Genomic DNA, 20,339 nt, shown 5'->3' with positions numbered 1-20,339 from the left:
CACACACACACACACACATACAAAATACAGAAAAAAGGCATTACCCACTTATTGCCTGCATAATCAGTCCAGTGATCAGAATGTCAGTTGATGTCAAACTAATGGAGATGGGCTGCATATATACTAGATCGCCCAAAGGTATGACAGGAATTAGAACCTCTCCTGTCAGTGGAAACACGTGGACAAGTTGTACTTTATTTATTTATTTATTTGACTTTTCAGCCCCATTGTAATGAGCGCATCAGGTTGTAGATAATGCAATTTCAAAAGAAACTTAGGGATGTCTGTTCAAATGAGTATGCAGATACAATAGCTTTATAAATTATGCCTCTTTGTACTTGACCTTTTGGATATTTGAATGGGAGATTTTTTTATGTTTAAATAAAATGTTTTCAAAGTCAAATATGTATTGACAGTTCAGAATTGCTGTAGAGTATGTACATGGTTTATGTTTGTTTATAGGACACATGTACAGGCTAAGGCTTCTGTTACACAAGGGCAAGAAATTAAACATTTGAGGACTAAAGGAATAAGGTATAAGGAAAAAAAACTCTGGCTGTTTCTGTCTCGCCCACCACCAGCTCAAACCTCTCTGTGTAGAAGGAAATCAGGGTAAAGAGCTAATTCAGAACAAACAGGGGAATCACCATGGAGTCCCCATTGGCGTATGGACGAGTGTTTGAACGTGGAGAATGTACTCCCAGGCAATGAATGGAATTACTCCACTGTCAAATCATTATTTATACTCACATTATTTAAATCTGTCTTGTCTTTTTGTTATATCATGAAACGATGCCTGTTGTTTGGGAGGAAGAAAATAGAAATACCTTAGAAATAATGCAACATACATGCGGTAACATACATGCAAAAAAATAAAAATAAAAGTGCTTCACAAGAGTTTTACCAAAGCAAAACCTGTTTACACTGTGTATGTTTTATATTACACACAAACACAGATGTTCACTGTAGACTACAGAGTTCACACTGTAGATGTTAAAGTTCTAAACAGTAGACCATTGTTACTGGCTACAAACTCTTGAATCATGATAATACTGCTGTGGGAGTCTTCTCTCCTCTGGTTTTATACAGCACCTTCTCTCCCAGTACCTGTTTCTGAGTGAGTAAATGTCCACATCGGTAGACCCCATGCTGCCTTCATTCATCCTGAATGAGGTATTGATGCAGAAGACTAGTTTGTAGGAGAAGAGGCCAGACGAGTGGCCTCAAAGATGGGCCGTAAGAACCTCCCCTCGCCTCCATCATGGTCATGTCTCTGGGAAGGAATGGTGGCTCCAGCACAGAACGACAGGAGTTGTTGGCTTGTGCAAAGGGGATGTCAACCTCACTGGGAGTGACATTATACATATCATCACGGGTCTACACAGCAGGATGGAGAGAGAGAGAGAGAGAGAGAGAGAGAGAGAGAGAGAGAGAAGAATTTACTGTCTCATTGTGGGGACCAAGGATGAATGACTCTAAAAGTGTGATCTGATCTTCACCTAAGTCTTATGTAACCAACAAGAAACACATTAAACACTTCCATATCTCTGCTTAATGGGTAGTATAAAATTTCAAGGGCTCAGTGGGGGATTTTTATAAGGTGCTTCATCAAAGAGCTTGTCTCACCTTCTCCACGTGTTCGAACACACGGAGGAAGTTGAATCTGAGTACACCCGCCAGCTCCTCCTCACTCCAGCTCCGCCCCAGCAGCTCTTCAATAAGAGCAGGGTACTTCGAGACATCCTCCAGACCCTCCGGAAATCTTAAAGCACACAACACGTGCAGGTTTGCGCTCCTCCCAGCCACCAGTGATTAAGAACCAAATGTTCTCCATTTATGGGAGTCCAGCAATGAGTGAGTCATTGGGCAGGAATTCATATGCGTGGCCTGCATCAGCTGGAACGTTCTCTTACTGAGTGGCCCCATCGTAGTCTCCTCCAATACCAATGCTCTCTGCTCCTACAACACGCCTCAGATGATCAAAATGGTCTGCGAGGGTTGATGCACACACAGTTGTTCCTGAGTGAGTTGCGTGACTCTTTGCACGATTGCAGAATGCTTGAATGCAATGCAGAATGCAGAATGATTATTCTGAATTAAAGAGACGATTCAAGGTGCTGTACTCACTGGCTACTAAAGAGATGTTTGCTTCTTTTCGGCAGGCTATGAAATCACTGTGGAAGTTCACCATGATGAGTCCTCCGTTTGTTTTCTGACATACAAACAAGAGGGTTAAAACAGCAGTTCAGTTCATGACTGTAAAACAGTAAAAAATCTTTTAAGATTCCAAAGAATCAGTGAAATGCCTCTTTGCAGATGGTTGATAAATGTGTAACCTGGAAGACTACAGATTACACAGATTATAAAATAGATGTCTGTCTAAAATGAAAGACAATAAAACAGGTGTAGTTTTAACTCGTCAACTTTCCATGTGATATACAGAACTCAGGGGCCATGCCCATAGTGTTTGGACTACACAGGAGAGCCGTGAACGTCTGCGTAGCATCACCAGCATCTGGAGCAGGTGGTCGGGAACGTTGCGGCTGTGGTTGCAGATGGAGTAGGAGGAGGAGTGGCTGAAGATGACGGGGGCTCTGGAGCGCTGCAGCACCGCCTGGGCCGTGGCCCATGACGTGTGGGACAGGTCGATCAGCATCCCCAGTCTGTTCATCTCATCCACTACCGCCTGGGACCAGCACACACACACGAACACACGCGCAAGCACACGGATGCACAGACAGGCACGCACATGGACACGGACAGACACGCAGATGCACATGGAGATGAGCACGGGCACACACGCAGACACACGTGATCACACACACACCCACAGACGGCACACGGACACGCATGTGGACATGCAGACACATGCAAGAACACGGACACGCATGAGGACAAACAGACATATGCGAGCACATGGACACGCACATGAACACATACACCCATGGTCATGCATGAGCATGATGAAACATTAAAAGAGACACACACAAGCACTCAGACATGCACGCACGCACGCACACACACACACACACACACACTGCTGTATAATAATGGCACAGGTCCTTCTGTACGAGGACAATGGTTCTTCCAGTTTGTTCTCTTACATATCTCGTAAATATGACGAAACTGTCCAAACATACACTCAGATACACATGCTCTCTTATTCACTCTCTCATCTTCTTTTTTCTAACTTTCTCTAACTTTTCTTTAGCTCTTTCTGATATAGAAAGTAGACTTTGTACTAAACTACCCTACCTTACCCATTTTCCATTTAGAGATAATACAACAAGATAATACAACAAACACACATTAATTCACCCATGCAAACACACTGACGACAATTTCTTTTTATGTCTGAAGGAATAACAGAGGGACAAGATGGTTACACAAAGGAGCAATCACGTGTGAGCAACCACGCGTCAGCAACCATTTCTTCCTTGCGTTTGCACAATCAAATTGGAACTTTTTAGTTATTTTGACCGACTGATTCTGATTGTTCATTTGCTTCTTTTTACAGTCAAAGGAAAAGATGGAAATGTCGTTACCTTACCGAAGTCCGTTAGACCATTGGTCTCTCCCTTAGGGTAGAAGGAGGGGTAATATTTCGAAGCCGTCTCTGCCCTGTTTAATGATAATTATGCAGACACAAAATAATTTCAAATGTCACCGCACATGCTTCTCTGCCACTACCACATTATTAGAGACGTCCTGCAGGTACTCGGCCAACACACATAACCATGTCAGTGTTAATGAGGTGTTCCCAACCCAGGCAGCATGGCCAAAATACAGAGTGGAGAGTGAACTGTGCCAACAGGTTGCAATAAAATATTAATAACCAAAATGAATCCAGTAAAAAGTTAGAAGACTTTTTGCATTCATTCATTGCGTCTCCTCTAACAGTGCCCTTTTGACCTGCATGTAATTTGAGTTGCAGCATAACAGCTACTGATTCAATAAAAAAAAACCCTCAATCACAATTATTAAGATCTTCATCTGTCCTCAGAGAGGGCAGGACAGAGATGTGTCCCCGGCAACATCCAAAGTAGCCAGAGATGGAGAGTTCACCGCTAGGTCAATCCCCTCCCCGTACCATCCAAAATCTCTAAAACAATACAGATAATATTGGTGCATGTTCCAATAATGGCATCTGAATAGGTAGATGAGCATATTCACCAAGGCGTGTTGCAGTTGTGAGTGATGGTCATTGATCGCACTCCAAGCTGGTATAGCATCCGCAGTACTGGCAGACTGCTGTCAATGGAATGGCCTCCTTCCACACTGATGAGACAGGCTATCTTCTGAGTTTTCCTTAAGTCTACACACGCACGCACGCACACACACACACACACACACACACACACACACACACACACACACACACACACACACACACACACACACACACACACACACACACAAACAATCGACCTGAGGCATCTGATGCTAATCATCCAAATTTCTCCTTCACAGTGCAAACATTTTCATACACGTGCACATGACTGAGGTCAAAAATAGGTTTTGATGGTATCCTGGTATGGAACATTCTTGGAAAAGTGCCGTTCTAATTGCATATAATGAGGGGAACTCACCCGTCTGCCTTTGGGGTTTAAAAGGAAAAATACTCCTTTTATTGTTTGAAATTATACCAATAAAAACCAAAGGCAACTGCAGGTTATAGTATGCAACAAATAAATAAACAAATAAATATACTGTATTTACACTACTAGACAACATTACATGTGCTTGTTCAGTGGACTTTGTTGTGTATTGTAGTACAGGATCTAGGGCAATACATATCCTGATGAGACAATACGTCAGAGTTAAAAAAACTTTCAGGATAAAAGCCCTGACTAGAGTGGAAGAACAAGTAAAAGAAGGGGATTTTGTGTGTGTGTGTGTGTGTGTGTGTGTGTGTGTGTGTGTGTGTGTGTGTGTGTGTGTGTGTGTGTGTGTGTGTGTGTGTTTTAAATAATTGTGCAGCTTATTCCTAACATACATGCTGTAGCATGAATTCTGTCAGTGCTATTAGCAAGTATAACACATGTAACCCATGCATATAGTGTCTATTTAAAAAAAAACTTAATTTATTGCTATAAATGATCATACTTCATTATAAAAAACCCCACACACACAGAGACACAAAGTCAGGGCCGGCGCCAGAACATATACAGTGAGGGGGGGCGAACGTAAGTTGTTGAGCCGGGGGGGGGGGGGGGGGGGGGGGGGGGGTGCGTGTAACGATTGTCGAGCGGCCGAGGGGGCATGGGGCCGAGCGATTGTAAAATAAATGGGTCTTATTTTTTACATTGAGGGGGCGGGACACCTCGCCTGAGGGGGCGACGCCCCCATTCGCCCCCCCGTGGCGCCGGCCCTGCACAAAGTGAAAATGTTTCACGCTTGATCTCGTACCGTCAGTCGTGGTGGCCAGCTCCAGCTCTGGGTATTCAGTGCACATGCGTCGTATCACATCAATCTGCTCCAAGGTCAGTCGTACAGCGTCTTTGTCCTGAGTCGTGCAAATCACATAAGCCGCAAACATCTGCCCCAGGAACAGTTATTACATGTGTTAACTTCATCAGTGCACAGCAGGTTCAGGTTAAACACTTCTGGCTTAATTGTCTCCTGTTTCATATAAACTTATTCCAGTATCAGTAAAAAGCTGTACAATATGGACATAATGACATCTCAGTTTGGTCATAAAGTTTTCATTTAATGGACAGAACATGTTTGCCCTGTAAAAACATCCCTTTAACTAGGAAAAAAGACTCCTGGCCTGGATCTTCTCCAAACTTCCTTGCTGGTCACATGAGAATGAATAATGTATTAGCTAAATCAGCCCTAATGATTAGGCATGTGTGTACAGCCTACATACTGGGCACATTGGGATTTATGTAGGAAACATGGGCTTTGTCACATATTACTGTGAACATTCCCTATAAAGATGTTTAGTAGGGGAAAACTGCTCAGAATCTGGAATATATAGGGACAAAACAGACACTCTCGTCAACACTCCAGTCAAAATGTGGTAACAAAACATCTTGGATTAGCATATAAGAAAAATGCAACAAAGTATTAATGATTATTTCCCCATGACCCAGGAACAACTGATTAGACGTTGCCTATGTCTTCAATCAGTGATAATATGCACATGTAAACATAAAAATCAAAACAGCTACTAAAAATTAAGAAGGCAAGATTGTGTTACATTGTTCAGTGTCTGTGAACCGTAAACCCGAGAAATAACTTCAAAAACAAATACGCAAAGTGAACCCTACATTACCTCTACTGCAGTTCAGGCATTTCAGGAACATTACGTCCTATCATTTAAATGTGCATAATTTCCCAGTAAACAGGTCTACTGCAACATATACATAATTGCAATACATACATAAGTTAATATGGAGTGATTTTTGTATCAAAAGTTCCACAGAAGCAAGTAAATCTGCAGGCAAAATTCTTAGCATCAAGAGCAGAAAGTATATTTTGTGAATGCAAATCAAAAAAATATATCAAAAGTGTATTTTTAAAATATAATTGGTTACTTGAAACTTATTTTCATTTGCATTTTGACAAGTTTTTGGTTCCATTGTTTTTTTTTTTTTTTTTTTTTTTTTCCATAGTAAGGTCTTTTGCTTCTGGAATCTCTCTTTGCTTCTGCTTCGTTTTTTGCTTCTGAGTTTTGGAACACATTTCACGTGTGTGAGGGTCTTAGATGAAGGCATTCCTCTGCAATCTCCATTGGTCACTGATTCCGGACCAGAGGTGGAAAGATTACAAATTGTAATTGAGTAAAAGTATATTTACTTTGCCTAAATTCTACTCAGAGTAAAAGTAAAATTACCCATCTGAAAATTTACTCGAGTAAAAGTACAAAATTACAAAAAATTACAAAAATTTAAAATGTAATTTGAGTACAATTTACTTAGTTACTTTCAGTTATTTCATGCAAAAAATGATGAATAAAATTCAGCACAAGTTGTTTTAATAGATTTCAAAGTGTATTTAAGCGCACATCCACACTTGCAAAAGATCAGCTGGGCTCAGGAACATACTGAACGTACACACCGTGTCAAAACCAAGAGATTAGTAGACCCAAGTGACGACAAAACGCAAAGAGCAAAATGTGTGCGTGCGTCCACACACACACACACACACATAAGCAGCAAAACCAATCACACGAGACGCAGAATAAACTCAACACATAGAATATAAACTCGACCGCAAAACACACGGGAGAAAATTCAACAGAAAAGACACAGAGAAAACTCAACGCGAGAAAATAAACTCAACCGCAAACACACGGGAGAAAATGCAACAGAAAAGATGCAAACTTAGGACGCCAGGGGAAGTAACTTGCAACAGGCAGAACACCGCAACCAAACAAAAACCCTTCCCAAAATAAATGAAGAACGGATAGGAAGAGATGAAGCAGGTGGAGAGATAAGAGAGAGCATAAGGTGGTGAGACACCTAAACACAAGAAACACAACCTGAGATCACAGAGAAAGGGCTGAGGACGTGAAGGCGAGCCAAAACGATCCATTTCACTAAGCTTCCTTAAGAAGCCATAGAGACAGCTAAATGACTCACTGCTGATTGCGCCTGGAGAGTCTAGGACTGACTCGGGTGCCTCTAGTGTTGTTAGGAGGAGCGGAGGCCGAGCCAGCCCTGACAACGCAATTGATTTTCAGTTCCGGGACAAAGAAGTTTAAATTTCTGCCCACATTTAATTTTTCACCATCAATATTTTTTTACTCAGTAACATGAGGGGGTTCAAATGTAACAAAGTAAAACTACTTAGGTCAAAATTTACTCGAGTAAAAGTAAAAATTACATATTTCAAAAACACATTTCCACACATCAGTGTTTTCTCCATCCAGTTCACTAAATTTTTTAAAAGCTTAAGCTGGTGAAGTGTACTAAATATTAACCCTTTATCTACACAGTATAATAACTACATTAAGCATGACGGTTAATATTTAGCACACTTCACCAGCGTGAGCTTTAAAAAATTTTTGTGAACGCGTTCCGCCATGTTTGAAAACGCTGGGAAGCTGGTGGGGTGGGCGTGGCTTGGTCCCAGAGGCGGTTTCAGAGCTCTGTGCAGTGTTGCCAGGTCCTACAAAAATATCCAGCCCAAAGTCAGTGTAAAATCCGCCCCTCAGAAGCCAAAACTAGCCCAAAGGCCAAAGTTGTTGAGCAGGGGGGGTGTAAATTGTCGACCGGGGAAGCAGTGTTAAAATGGATTAAGTGTTAAGACAAATTAAGTATTATATCGCCATCGATTCTTAGTGTTGACTTGTAACTCCCGCAGTGGCCCAACTCAAAAGTAGCCCAAAAAACCGCACCCCGTGACCCCAGAATTTTTACCCGCGGAAGGAGTTTAAAACAAGCCCAATTTGGCGTGAAAACCGCAAACCTGGCAACACTGGCTCTGTGTCAGTCCGGAATCAGTGACCAATGGAGATTGCAGAGGAACGCCTTTATCTAAGACCCTCACACACGTGAAATGTGTTCCAAAAGTCAGAAGAAAAAAACGAAGCAGAAGCAAAGAGAGATTCCAGAAGCAAAAGACCTTACTGGGAAAATCCAAAAAAACAAAAACAGTGGAACCAAAAACTGTTCAAAAACTGGTCAAAATGCAAACGAAAATAAGTTTCAAGTAACCAATTACATTTTTAAAATATACTTTTGATATTTTTTTTTCTGTTTTGCATTCATAACATATAATTTCTGCTCTTGATGCTAAGAATTTTGCCTGCAGATTTACTTTTGCTTCTGTGGAACTTTTGATACAAAAATCACACCATACTTCAGGTTACCACAGGGATTTATTCCGTGAAGACAGAGCACACAGCACAGTGGCTGCAAGTGGCTGGTGGAGTCACGTGGTGTGCACGTATCCCCCTCCCAGGTGTTCCAACCTCCTGAGGCTACCTGGGCTCCGACGTGCACGGCTTTCAGTCGGTTAATATCCGTGTTGGTTTTGATGTTGTTGTACATGTCAGTTTTGCTCAGTTTGTTATTCTGATGTATCCTGAGACGCATCGCAAGGTCATTGTGTCTGCGGGGGAGAGAGGATAAACGGTATCACGTTGTGCGGTTATCCAGAGTACCTAAAATGGGCGTGAGGGTGGTTACTATTACCCATCTATTAGTCGGTATTTTGACATCAACTCGAGCGATTTGTTGTATAAACTAGAATGAGACTGCACTCCTCTGAGCAGGAGAACCAACACGGAGACCAGCCACAGCTCCTGCATGCCCGGCGATGTCAGCATGATGCGGTGCTGTTGAAGACGGAACATACCGAAAGCACACAGGAAATAAATAAGCAAATAAATAACAGAACACTGTATTAACACGTTAATAAGTATTTATTAAGACGTTTAAAGAACCAAAAAGCCTGTGGAAATCCAGCGCGATTCACCGGCCCTGCAGACAGTACATCATAGAGGCTGTAGCTGCAGTCTGGGTAACTTAGTTTACTAGGCTGTGAAACCAACATTCTGTAGTGAAGTTTCTAATATCACTTAAGATATTGTAAAATAGATCGCAAAAGCTCTGATATTTTTTTTACTCATTATAATATACGAAACAAGCCTAGTACATATATAATTAAACTTCTTAAAGCTGTGATTCAAATCTACTTCGTTTAATTAAAGATTGTTGTGAATATGGTACTTATAATCCACTATAAAAAAACAATCAGTGATTATTTTCATCAAACCACAACAGGAAAGACAGAAGTGTTTACTCATCTAAAGAAAAAAGAAAAAACAAAAGAAAGAAAGAACATGTTGTTAACTTACCGTGTGAAAAATAGCTTATAAACGAAGTCGAGAAGGCTTGCTGGGTTATGAACGCCTGACAGCTGGGTCCACCCCTGAAATGATTCCTAAGTATCCGGTAACTTGGTTGCTTCATTTACAATGTACTGCAAAACCTGCTAGATATACATATATAGCACTGCTACCCTCTGCTGTACATTGTTGGATATAGCTACAAAATATACGAATTAACTCTTTATTTATGCCAATCTAACTGTACAAAAGAGAAAAGTGTTGTTTCTTTGTTGGACATACAAAATATTTAAAAGAGTGAGAATTACTGAGGGACATCAGTCAAAGGACTATTTCTGAGGTCAGACTCTGCTGTTGGTCGAGAAGGTCAGGCTCAGACTCACCATTCAAATGTATTCCCAATCCCAATGCGATCGGTGGAGTTGAGCCAGGGTTTGTGAAGACTACCAAGTTCCTCACCAAACCCATTGCACCTTGTCTTCATGGACCTCACTGGGCAAAGCGATACTAGAACAGTTATAGGGTCTTCACCAAACTGCTGCCATTTCAAGTTGAGATTAAATAAATAATTGGACAAACTGTCTCTGACACTAGCATTAGCATTACCCCACACCATTCCTGAAACACTGAAGGTAGTGTATAGGCTATACTCACTATATTCACCAGAGTCCAGTTTGGTCTAAACAGACGTCTGGATAATGAAATGTGATTCACCAGTATCCAGTTTTGTCCATCTGACTTCTGGATAATGAAGTGCAGTGCGGTGGCAGTGGGCTTGTGCTGCTGCCACTGCGTCCCATGAACTCGGGGAACTACAACAGTTCTCGTGCTGATGGAGCTTCCAGAGTGACCAGGGGTATCAAGCATACAGCGTCTGAGCTAGGACTGGCCCGGGTATGGGTCTAATCTGGCCTATACCAAACAACTGAGAACTGTAGCTGAACTTCAAGATTTTGCATTACAAGAGCTATTTTCTATTATTACACTAGGTGGCAAAATAGAGCACTATACCCAGGGCAGAGCACTGACGGAACACAAGCTCAGAATTTGACTCTTTAGATTTAGAAAATTGTTTTTTTGTTACGAATGTCAGTCTGTTCAGTCGTTTTATATGCGTACAAGCTCAATTACTCGTAGATGCTTCCAATTCACAATAACCCTTACAGGAGACCAGGACAGAATTTCATGAAATGACTTGTAGCAAAGGCTTTCTCAGCAGTGCCAAACATACTGAGCTCTTCAATAAGACCTGACCCAACCACTGCCAGACTGGATCCATGAAGCTTGATTTTACACACCTCTTAGCAATTGGTGTGAATGAAACTATAATTATAAGGGTTGTCCACATACTTTCAGCCATAAAGTGTATTTACAACACTATGCAATGTTTTTTTGTATTACTTTTACATCTATGTCTGTCAAGCAAGTTAACATTAGCTAACTATAATTTCCTCAAATCTAGGTTTCACACTAGAAAACTAGCTTAGGTGACTACTATCTACTACTGTAAAAAAAAAAAAAAAAAACAACTAGCAAGCTAACAAATTTAGTAAGTTAGTCAATGGTTAGCTAATCTACCCAGATTACATCTTTAATAAGTTAGTTAATGGTTAGGTAATCGACCAAAATAACATCCTTAGTTATTACAGAATCACAGAATAGAGGATATATTTTTAGGCCCAAAAATATCAAATATGTATCCGAGATGTATTGTTAATGCTAATGCTTCTGCATCAACACAGGCCAAAACAGCTCACATGTCTGATTCTGCTAGTTAAGTGCTTGTGTGTGATTTCCTACTTTGACCATGTACACACTACACACACAGCTGTGGCCAAACAGTCAGAGGACAACATGTGCGTGTGTAGTGTCAGTCGCAGGATGAGACACGCGTGTGTAGTTTCATAGAGCTGCAGGGCAACGTGTGTGTGTGTGTGTAGTGGCAGAGCTCCAGGATGACAGGCATGTGTGTGTTTGTGTGTAGTAGCAGAGAGCTCCAGAATGACAGGCATGTGTGTGTGTGTGTGTAGTAGCAGAGAGCTCCAGGATGACAGGCATGTGTGTGTGTGTGTGTGTGTGTGTAGTAGCAGAGAGCTCCAGAATGACAGGCATGTTGAGGGTGGTACTGTACTGTGTAAACAGACCCTCTGGAGAATTGTCAGGAGATGTCAAATGGAACTGAAAGTAAAGACCATTTTTGTTTTTTGGTTTGTATTTTTTATTGATACAAGACATCAACAATACAATGAACTCCCTTTAGATCATTTCAAAAAGCACTGCAGTCTTAAAAATTACAAAAGATTAAAAATACAAAATGTACAAGAAATGACAATACAAGGCTCTGTAAACAGCAGCTAAACCTATATATATATATATATATATATATATATATATATATATATATATATATATATATATATATATATATATATATATCCCCCCCCGCATCTTTAGGAATGACATCCATCCATTTCAAAGTATCAAAAATATACTTAAAATAGTCCTAGAGTCTGTGTTGTCATCTGTATGTAAAATGGGAACACGTTGTTCGGGTCTTTGGTTTGAAGAACAGGACGAAATGCACTGGTAAAAGTCCCAGGATTGCATTATTGTCCTCTTATTGCAGTTTGACAGCTACTCCTAAAACAAATCCAACCATTTAAACATTAAACACATCTGCATGTCAAACACAAGGGAAGGCTTTCCAACTATACAGTTTAAATTAAATAGTGAAAAGTGGCTTTTTAAATCAAACGTTACTATATGCGTTTACATACACAATACATACACTCATATACAACACACACACACACACACACACACACACACACACACACACACACACACACACACACACACACACACACACACACACATATATATGTATGTATATATATGTAAAATGTCAGTAATAGTAATAACAAAGAAATGTGTTTTTTGATGCCAAATATATTCTACTTCTGTCCTTGCATAGCCTGAAACTGCTGAACACATTGGAGTGCCTTCTTTCCCCACAAAGAAGATTAAAAAAAAGTTATCTAGTCTACTGGACTTTCACTGTCAAACATGCTTATAAACTCTCTCACGCAGACTTTTAAGACGCTTGCTTGCTTTATACCTTTAAAAGGCAGGTGTACACAAAAGTAGATGTACACACACACACACACACACATACACACACACACTTGCAGAAAAAGGATGTCTGACATGCTATTCTACAGTTAGCTTCTCTATAGTATCTATGTCTAGAGGCATCGAGGTTTTTATTTAATTAATTTCAAAGGCAACAGGCAGGTTTATAGTGCATAGCAGATTTTTTTTTCCTTTTTCATAAAATTTTTCATCTTAAAAGAACAGTCATTAATACCGCTAAGTCTCAAAGACCCAAAAGAAGAAGAAACTATTATGGAGCTGTACCAGTTTAGTTAAAATAGAAATATACAAACAATAGTTATTACTTTCGAATCAAAGCTTGTTTTAAGGCAAGAATCCAATACAATTCTTCATAGATTTCTTTCTACCACCCCCATGTACTTAATTATAACCACATTTCTTCCAGAAAGGTTGCACCCAATGTGTATTAGCAATCATTTCATTGACAAACTGTCCCAAAAATCCTCTTCAGCTGGGATGGGCTGTACTTGACATATATTCAGATTTACACTTTTCAGAAGATTTACTACCAAAATGGAAACTTCTTTACTGTCTGCTTAATGATATTTTCATGGGTTGTGTTGTATAATTAAATGTTGTTTTAGATTTTTGGACCTAAGAATTTGGTTTCATAAAAAATATTTCAGTGTCCATTTGGGATGTGAAGTCTCGCTGCATTCAGGACAGCGTACGGGAGGTTAGATTCTGATTGTCAAAATTCCGTTTTTTTTTTTTCAGGATGACAAGCTTCCCGTTAAATTCAGTTTGGCCACCCTTGTAAAACTGAACATAAAGATGCTGTGTGTTCCTGTCATAGTTCTGTGCATGATTATCTTCTGAAAGGCACCCACAGGTATCGGCTCACTGAATGAGTAGCTATATTGAATCTTAACACATTTAGATTTAGTAATGGGACACTGAATCTAACAGCAACTTGAGCACTCCTTTATTAATCATCTATGTGATTCTCTCCAAAAGTACACACTGCCTCTTTGGAAAGTATCTGACTTGGTTTGTACATCTTGTGCTGAAAGTTGCATTTGACTGACAAACTGTAGCTTTGAGAACATCTAGGACAGCTAACTCTACATGTCAAACACAAAATCGATTCACGCTTTGTGTCCTCGGCACAAAATTCATCTTCACAATAAAATAATTCTCTGAGGAGTGAGAAAAGAGAAAGGTCATCTGTGCTCAAAAAACATTTTTCAGTCGATCCAAGTTTATAAGGCATTTGTTCAACCTGAAGAGAAAGGGTGATCATTCACGAGTTTATCTACAGCTCATAGGAGACACTAGAAGTGTGTGGAATGTTGCATATTATTAGCACATCTGCAGCACTCTCGCATATCCACCAGAGGGCGAAACTGACACCGCTCTCGTTTCAAGAGGGATTATCTAGGCTGGTGCATCACTTCCTCCTGAATGCCATCCTTTCATTCAGCTCTACCCCAGAACCCAGGACCTGAACACTCCTGCCATCACAGCTTATCTTGCTCCGGGTTCGTCTTGTGCCGCACAGCCCTGCTCTGGCCCTTTGACGGCCGATCCAAAAAATCTTCACCATTTTGAAGACAACGCCTGAGAACATTAGAAAAGCAAGTGGAAAGAGCAAGAATCCTGACATATTCAATCTACACAAAGGGAAATACAAGAGCAACACCCACATAGTCATATTATCCTGTGGCTGTGTTTGTAGTTGTGTGCGAACTCTCTCTCTCTCTCTCTCTCTCTCTCTCTCTCTCTCTCTCCCTCTCTCTCTCTCTATCTCTATATCTCTCTCTTTCCCTCTTCCTCAAAGCATTCTTACACCCCCATTAGAAGTGACTGAACGTTTTTGAGTGCATGATGCCTGCTGGGTCCTGGTGTGAAGAGGGGGCTTGGCTTGACTTCTGTGAGGCCGCGGCCCAGTCCGGTCCAGTTCTGTCTGGTCCGGTTTGCTTCGGTCTGATGGGACATTGTGGATGGAAGCATTATGCCTGGGTTTTGCCAGAGCTCCCTCGGTCTCCTGCAGCAATCCACAGCGTGCATGAGAGCAGTGTGCGTCATGCTACGACTGACTGTGCGCACTCGAAGTCCCACGAACTCCCGGGGCCTGTGACATGTCTCTGCCAATGATCTCGTTCACTGTGAAAGGCACAGAAGGAAAGGCAAGAGTTAGATGCAGTTGCTCAGTGCCACCAGAGGGCAGTGTTGAGCTATGCTGAACTTCAGTCACTCAGTCACTTGTGCTAGAAATTCTAGAGTAACACCACACTCTTAAGAGCCAACGGAAAGACAGAACAGTGAGAGAGAGGAAGAAAAGAAAAACCTAAACAAACTTGAGCCTTTGGCATGTGACGCACTCACAGCAAATGGAAAGTCAGGCAGAACTATTCCATTCAGTGGTTACAGCAGCATACTTACGAGTGGTCTGGGGTACGGTCTACATATGTGCGTGCATGTGTGTGTGTGTGTGTGTGTGTGTGTGTGTGTGTGTGTGTGTGTGTGTGTGTGTGTGTGTGTGTGTGTGTGTGTGTGTGTGTAGGAGTGCGTGAGAGAGAGAGAGCACAAGAGCATCAAGGGGATCAGACTCTGATTTTAGATTGCAGTTGCCACATGAACTTTGGCCACAGCAACCCCTTCTTCTTTGAACACCACCCTGCCTTTCTTTTTAGAGTCTGGTCCAAACCCACACATCCCCATCAATTCATTATGTGTTTTATGGGCCTTGGATACCATTCCGGTTGCCTTGGCTTTGTGAGTTCTGCAGAAGACCTATATAAAAAAATAATTCACTGTTAAAACATATGTTCCTTATCCCACGAAGCACTCAGGCGAGTGGAGTAATTACTCCAGCAGACTGGAAGACAGATATTAAATAAATAAGTCAGCATGGAGCCCAATATGGGCTCGGTTTTTTGGCGGAACTATTTACTGAGCCCTGATTGTTGCAGTGAAGCTGAAGCCGTTTTTCTACAAACATTCTATTGGCTGTGCCAATCTTCTCCACATGCTCTATTGGCCAAGCCAACGTCGCCACACGTCTCATTGGTGTGTGGACACAGTGGGCAGCTCAGCTGGGGTCTCCTCTAAACTACAGTCACACGGTCAGTCAGGCGTGCTCAGTAACTACTGATAATGCTGTTTAACACTTACAGAACACAGCGAAACAGAGAGAGCGAAATCAATCCATGGTAGTGGTGCAAAAATAAAAATAACAAGAAAAAAAAAAAAGAACGCAGCAGAGACGAGATGCTGTACCAGTAACTCACGCAGTAACTCAACAGGAACTCCTGCAGCTTTGAGGACAGGTTTAAACGCCCGACTTCTTAAGTCTACTGTACACGTTCCTTCACGCGAACTACAGCGTTACGGAGCAGACGGCTCATTTCTCTGCTGAGCTGCAGCAGGTGTCGTCCTGAGGTTCATTCCCAAGGCCTCAGCCTTAAATCCTTTAGATTAGGGCTTGGATCTTTTTTGATATAATTGATTAAAAGGGTGCAATAACAGACCACAAAGAGAAATAAAGGCACTGTCGATAGACTCATTAGTAAACGAGAATTATCTGTGACAATAATCTCAATCTACCAAAAGAAGATTCCCACCTTTGGTTTCCCCTGTGTGGTTCTTCTCAATCCATAATGTTGTGCATAAAAAAGGAAGAAAAAAAACAAACTAGAGAACTTCTCAAGGTCATTTTGGGGCTAGTTTAGTGGCGATGCGAAGACATGTTGCTGTTTTTGCAGCCGTATTAGGAGTTGGAAGCGGCTGTTCTGGATAGTGTTGCTTTCTTTGTTTTTGTTGTGGTGCTTGTGTACAGACCCTGTGTACTAAAGTGCTCTGCTGCCAGGAGGGAGAGGTTTGACTTTGAGTTAGGTGTGTCTCGGTTAACCCTTTAAACACCATTGGTGTTGTGTTAACACTCCTAATAGTGAGCTGGTTGTGATATGTCTGTCCAGGGCTGGTATTCTAACCTCTTCATGCTCTTCTGACTTTACTGTGGCTTCATGTGTTGGTTTAGTATGCATCAGCTGTTTGTGTGCATGGTGTCACAGTTTGTGCACACGTATTCGTTTTTGCGGACTCAAATTAATGGTAACAATGCTGCATGTATTGTTTACTTTTGTGTCTGCGCATATGTGTGTGTGAGTTTCTAGAAGTGCTCGGCGAGATCTTTCAAATGCCCAGCCGCTACCGTAGATCATCCTGTTGGTGTAGGCGTGCTTCTCTTCCTTTGGTATCAGCACTCTTCACACGTACAAGCCAGCAGCGCACGCGCATGCTTGCTCTCTCTTTCTGTCTCTGTTTCTTTCTCTCTCTCTCCCTCTCTCTCTCTCTCTCTCTCACACACACACAATCCTGTCAGGGACGAGCACGGTCGCTTTCTGTCATCTACACTAACACGTTTGAGCACACTCACTCACACACGCACACACACACACGCACACACACACACACACACACACACACACACACACACACACACACACACACACCTCTCGACACCAGACCAAAGCCATCTCAGCACTTTCAGAGCAGTGGGAGATGGAACTAAGATCAGGGATCTGACGGTGTTCACACGCACCTGCGGCTGGCGTCAGTGCTGAGCTCACAGACAGAGCACAGACCATGACGTCCCACAGGGCATCGCTCCACACTTCAGTCCTGCCGCGGGCCTGAGCCAGCTCATCTGTGCTAACAGAGACCGCTGGGTGTGAGCCTGAAAGGACCGTTACACTGCTAACAATGTAGCTAATAATAATAATTATTATTATTATTCATTCATTCATTCAATATTCAATAATAATAAAATAATTCTGTGAACAGATGCAAAGCACTTTGTTGCAAGTTGTTCTGTTAAATGTCCTTAATGTAAATGTAATAATAATAGTACTAATAATGCTGCTAAAACAATGCATAAAATAGAAATGTTGTTTTAAATCTTTGCATTTGAATATTTGTATTTACAAATGTAATTCCAAATTCATAGTTTGTACATGAAGTTTTAATTAATTAAATTAAGTTTTAATTACTTCAGAATTACATTGTGTTTTGTATTAAATAATCTATTAAATACAAGCAAGTGCATGTTAACTTGTGCAGGGTGATGGGTTCTTTGAGTGTTTAATCCACGTCTGTGGTACGTGGACTACTGCATAAAGAACTTTGGAGTAAATGATGATAATAACGTCACTGAAATGAATATAACTCTTTCCACATGAACATAAAAAGTCATTCTGTCAGTTTTTCCATTTACCTACACACACACACACACACACACACACACACACACACACACACCCAAGTTTACTGTACTCAGCTGTAGTCTCCAGCAAGCATCACCCCACTCAGCGGGTGAGGCTTCGCACGCACAGGTTCGATGTAATCAATGACGATGTAATCGGTTCAATGTAATCAATTAATGTATTCATAAATGGGTATCATTTATAGTTTGTAGTTGTATAATTTGTAGTTTGATTATCCATTGAGGCTTGAAAACATTTCACCTTCAATCCAGCCCCAGTATTTATGGAATTAGCTAATTATGCGCCTAAATTATGCGCATCACAACACAAGATGGAGTAAAGCAGGTTAGTGAATCATACAGCCTCGGAAACTCCGTGATGTAAATGCCAGTCTATTCTCGCATCATTCTATTTCAATAAATGTTTAAAAAAGTAAAAATACATTAAATGAAATACATGTTTGCACGCCACATGTGATAGGATGTCCGATTTAAAAAAGATTAGACGCGTGGTTTAAAAAAAGCAATCAACCAAAACAAATGCTAAACAACCCCCCTTAATCCCCCCCCCCCTTAATCCCCCCCCCCCCCCCCCCCCTCAGCCGTGACACTACGGAGGCACCGTTCTGTCCAGCAGCAGTGTCAACAGCCCATTTCTGTAATGCAAAAAGCAGATTAACAGCTGGCAACATTGTGAATTCTACTAAAGTGCACAAGTTTACAAACACACCGTACATACGGAGTTCGTATAGCACGAGTGAGTCAGCTGAATACGGGAAGACATTGCTGTGATGGATTTCTGAAAGCATTTCAGCATTCTCTTGCCCCACATGTGAGAGAGCATGATTCATCTAGAACCCGTCTCATCAACGCCACACGTGTTTTAAGCCACTCTATGAAAGAGGGGATCCTCTTTGGAGTATAAAAGGGGACACCCCTATTTTGCATATAAACAGTAATACTGAATGCACCAGACACACATGCATCTCTGTGGTATAGCGGTCTTTCAGGAGGAAAAGCCTAGCAAATGATTTGTTAATGATCAGCGCCCAGCTCATCTTAATTCATACCAGCTAATGAATGAATGTCCACTGACTGACTGACTGCAGTGGGTGAGTGACAACTCAAGTGACCAATCAGATGGCTATGCTACAACTGTGCTTCATCCATGACTGTCCGGTTAGTTAGTTCATGACCACTAGGGTGTACAGTCATGTAAATTAGGGTTTACAGTAATCTAATTTTTACAGTAATGTAAACTATGGTTTACAGTAATGTAGGGTTTATAGTACTAGGACGTGTCTTTGTTTTTACTCTTGTTTTGCAAAAGGCACCAACTGCACTAATTGCAATCTTATTGCACATCAGGCATTGAGGTAAAAAACACTTAGGTTCTATCAAGCATCATGGAACATCTGCATAATTATCATTAGCATAACATACTGCAATAAATTGATAAAATATTTTTAAAAATTTTATCAATGTACTAAATGAATGAAAGGTGATTTTGCTCTGTGTGAGGAAGGCATTTGGAAAGTGTCATGGCTGACTTCATCATATATATGTCATAAGAAATGTCACTTCATCGTCACCTGAGAACTACAAAGCCAGACCTGGTGGTGTCTGTGCCAGTGATTCTAAGGCCAGGTTCATGTCTGAGAGTCAACAATGTCTGTTTTTTTATACTTTTTCCTGAAATGTTACACTATTAAGACACAGAGAGACAGAGATGATCACACAGATCACCAGCAAGACAGACAACCTCAAATTTGGGTCTTTTGTGGGTGCAGGAAAAAGATGTAATAGCTCATTCGCTGGGTAAGTGATTCATCTGAAGTGAATCCCCCTCTGAAGGCCCAGGAAGTGATTCAGTGTTCCCTCATTTTGTACAGCCTACTTGTCTGTTCGTGTCCTGTGTTTGACCGAAGATGTAGCAGTCGTAGTCTGACAAACACCTCGAGCCAGCAATGAAACACTCCTCGATCGAGTGATCCATATCGGTCAACTAGTCAAAACAGCATGAGAAAAAAATCTGCCTCTGATTATGCAGTAATGCAGGAGACGGTCGCTCAATGAAGAATCAACGAGAGCCGTAACAATGAACTTGACAGCGTATCAGTTAGAGGTTTACTAAGCCATACCCAGACCTTCACTCTC

At 41.3% G+C, this 20,339-nt stretch overlaps 2 protein-coding genes across 3 annotated transcripts in view; both read right to left on the bottom strand.

The window, feature by feature from the left end:
- Positions 1-175: 175 nt before the first annotated feature.
- dpep2 (dipeptidase 2) lies at positions 176-9,916 on the bottom strand. 2 transcript variants are annotated; one of them, XM_076993277.1, is made up of 12 exons: positions 9,812-9,916; positions 9,147-9,289; positions 8,937-9,063; positions 5,410-5,539; positions 4,174-4,315; positions 3,546-3,621; positions 2,510-2,686; positions 2,128-2,212; positions 1,914-1,989; positions 1,627-1,762; positions 1,108-1,377; positions 176-796 (listed from the first exon to the last, which is right to left on the bottom strand). In XM_076993277.1, the coding sequence occupies exons 2-11, from the start codon at positions 9,278-9,280 to the stop codon at positions 1,156-1,158; spliced, it is 1,305 nt and encodes a 434-aa protein (XP_076849392.1). In that variant the 5' UTR covers positions 9,281-9,289; positions 9,812-9,916; the 3' UTR covers positions 176-796; positions 1,108-1,155. The 2 variants fall into 2 exon arrangements, with proteins under 2 accessions (XP_076849392.1, XP_076849391.1); XM_076993276.1 differs by having other exon boundaries at positions 176-1,377.
- A 2,300-nt stretch (positions 9,917-12,216) lies between these two features.
- The window catches only part of nfatc3a (nuclear factor of activated T cells 3a), a 26,799-nt gene continuing 18,676 nt past the window's right edge, over positions 12,217-20,339 (bottom strand). The window contains exon 7 of the mRNA XM_076993283.1: positions 12,217-15,082. Coding sequence (XP_076849398.1) covers positions 15,006-15,082 — 77 coding nt within the window. The 3' untranslated portion in view covers positions 12,217-15,005. The remainder of the gene's footprint in view (positions 15,083-20,339) is intronic.

Source organism: Brachyhypopomus gauderio, unplaced genomic scaffold (genome assembly GCF_052324685.1).
Source record: "Brachyhypopomus gauderio isolate BG-103 unplaced genomic scaffold, BGAUD_0.2 sc108, whole genome shotgun sequence".
Lineage (NCBI taxonomy): Eukaryota > Metazoa > Chordata > Actinopteri > Gymnotiformes > Hypopomidae > Brachyhypopomus > Brachyhypopomus gauderio.
The sequence above is the reverse complement of the archived record's forward strand: the minus strand, read 5'-3'. Positions and strand labels throughout refer to the sequence as shown.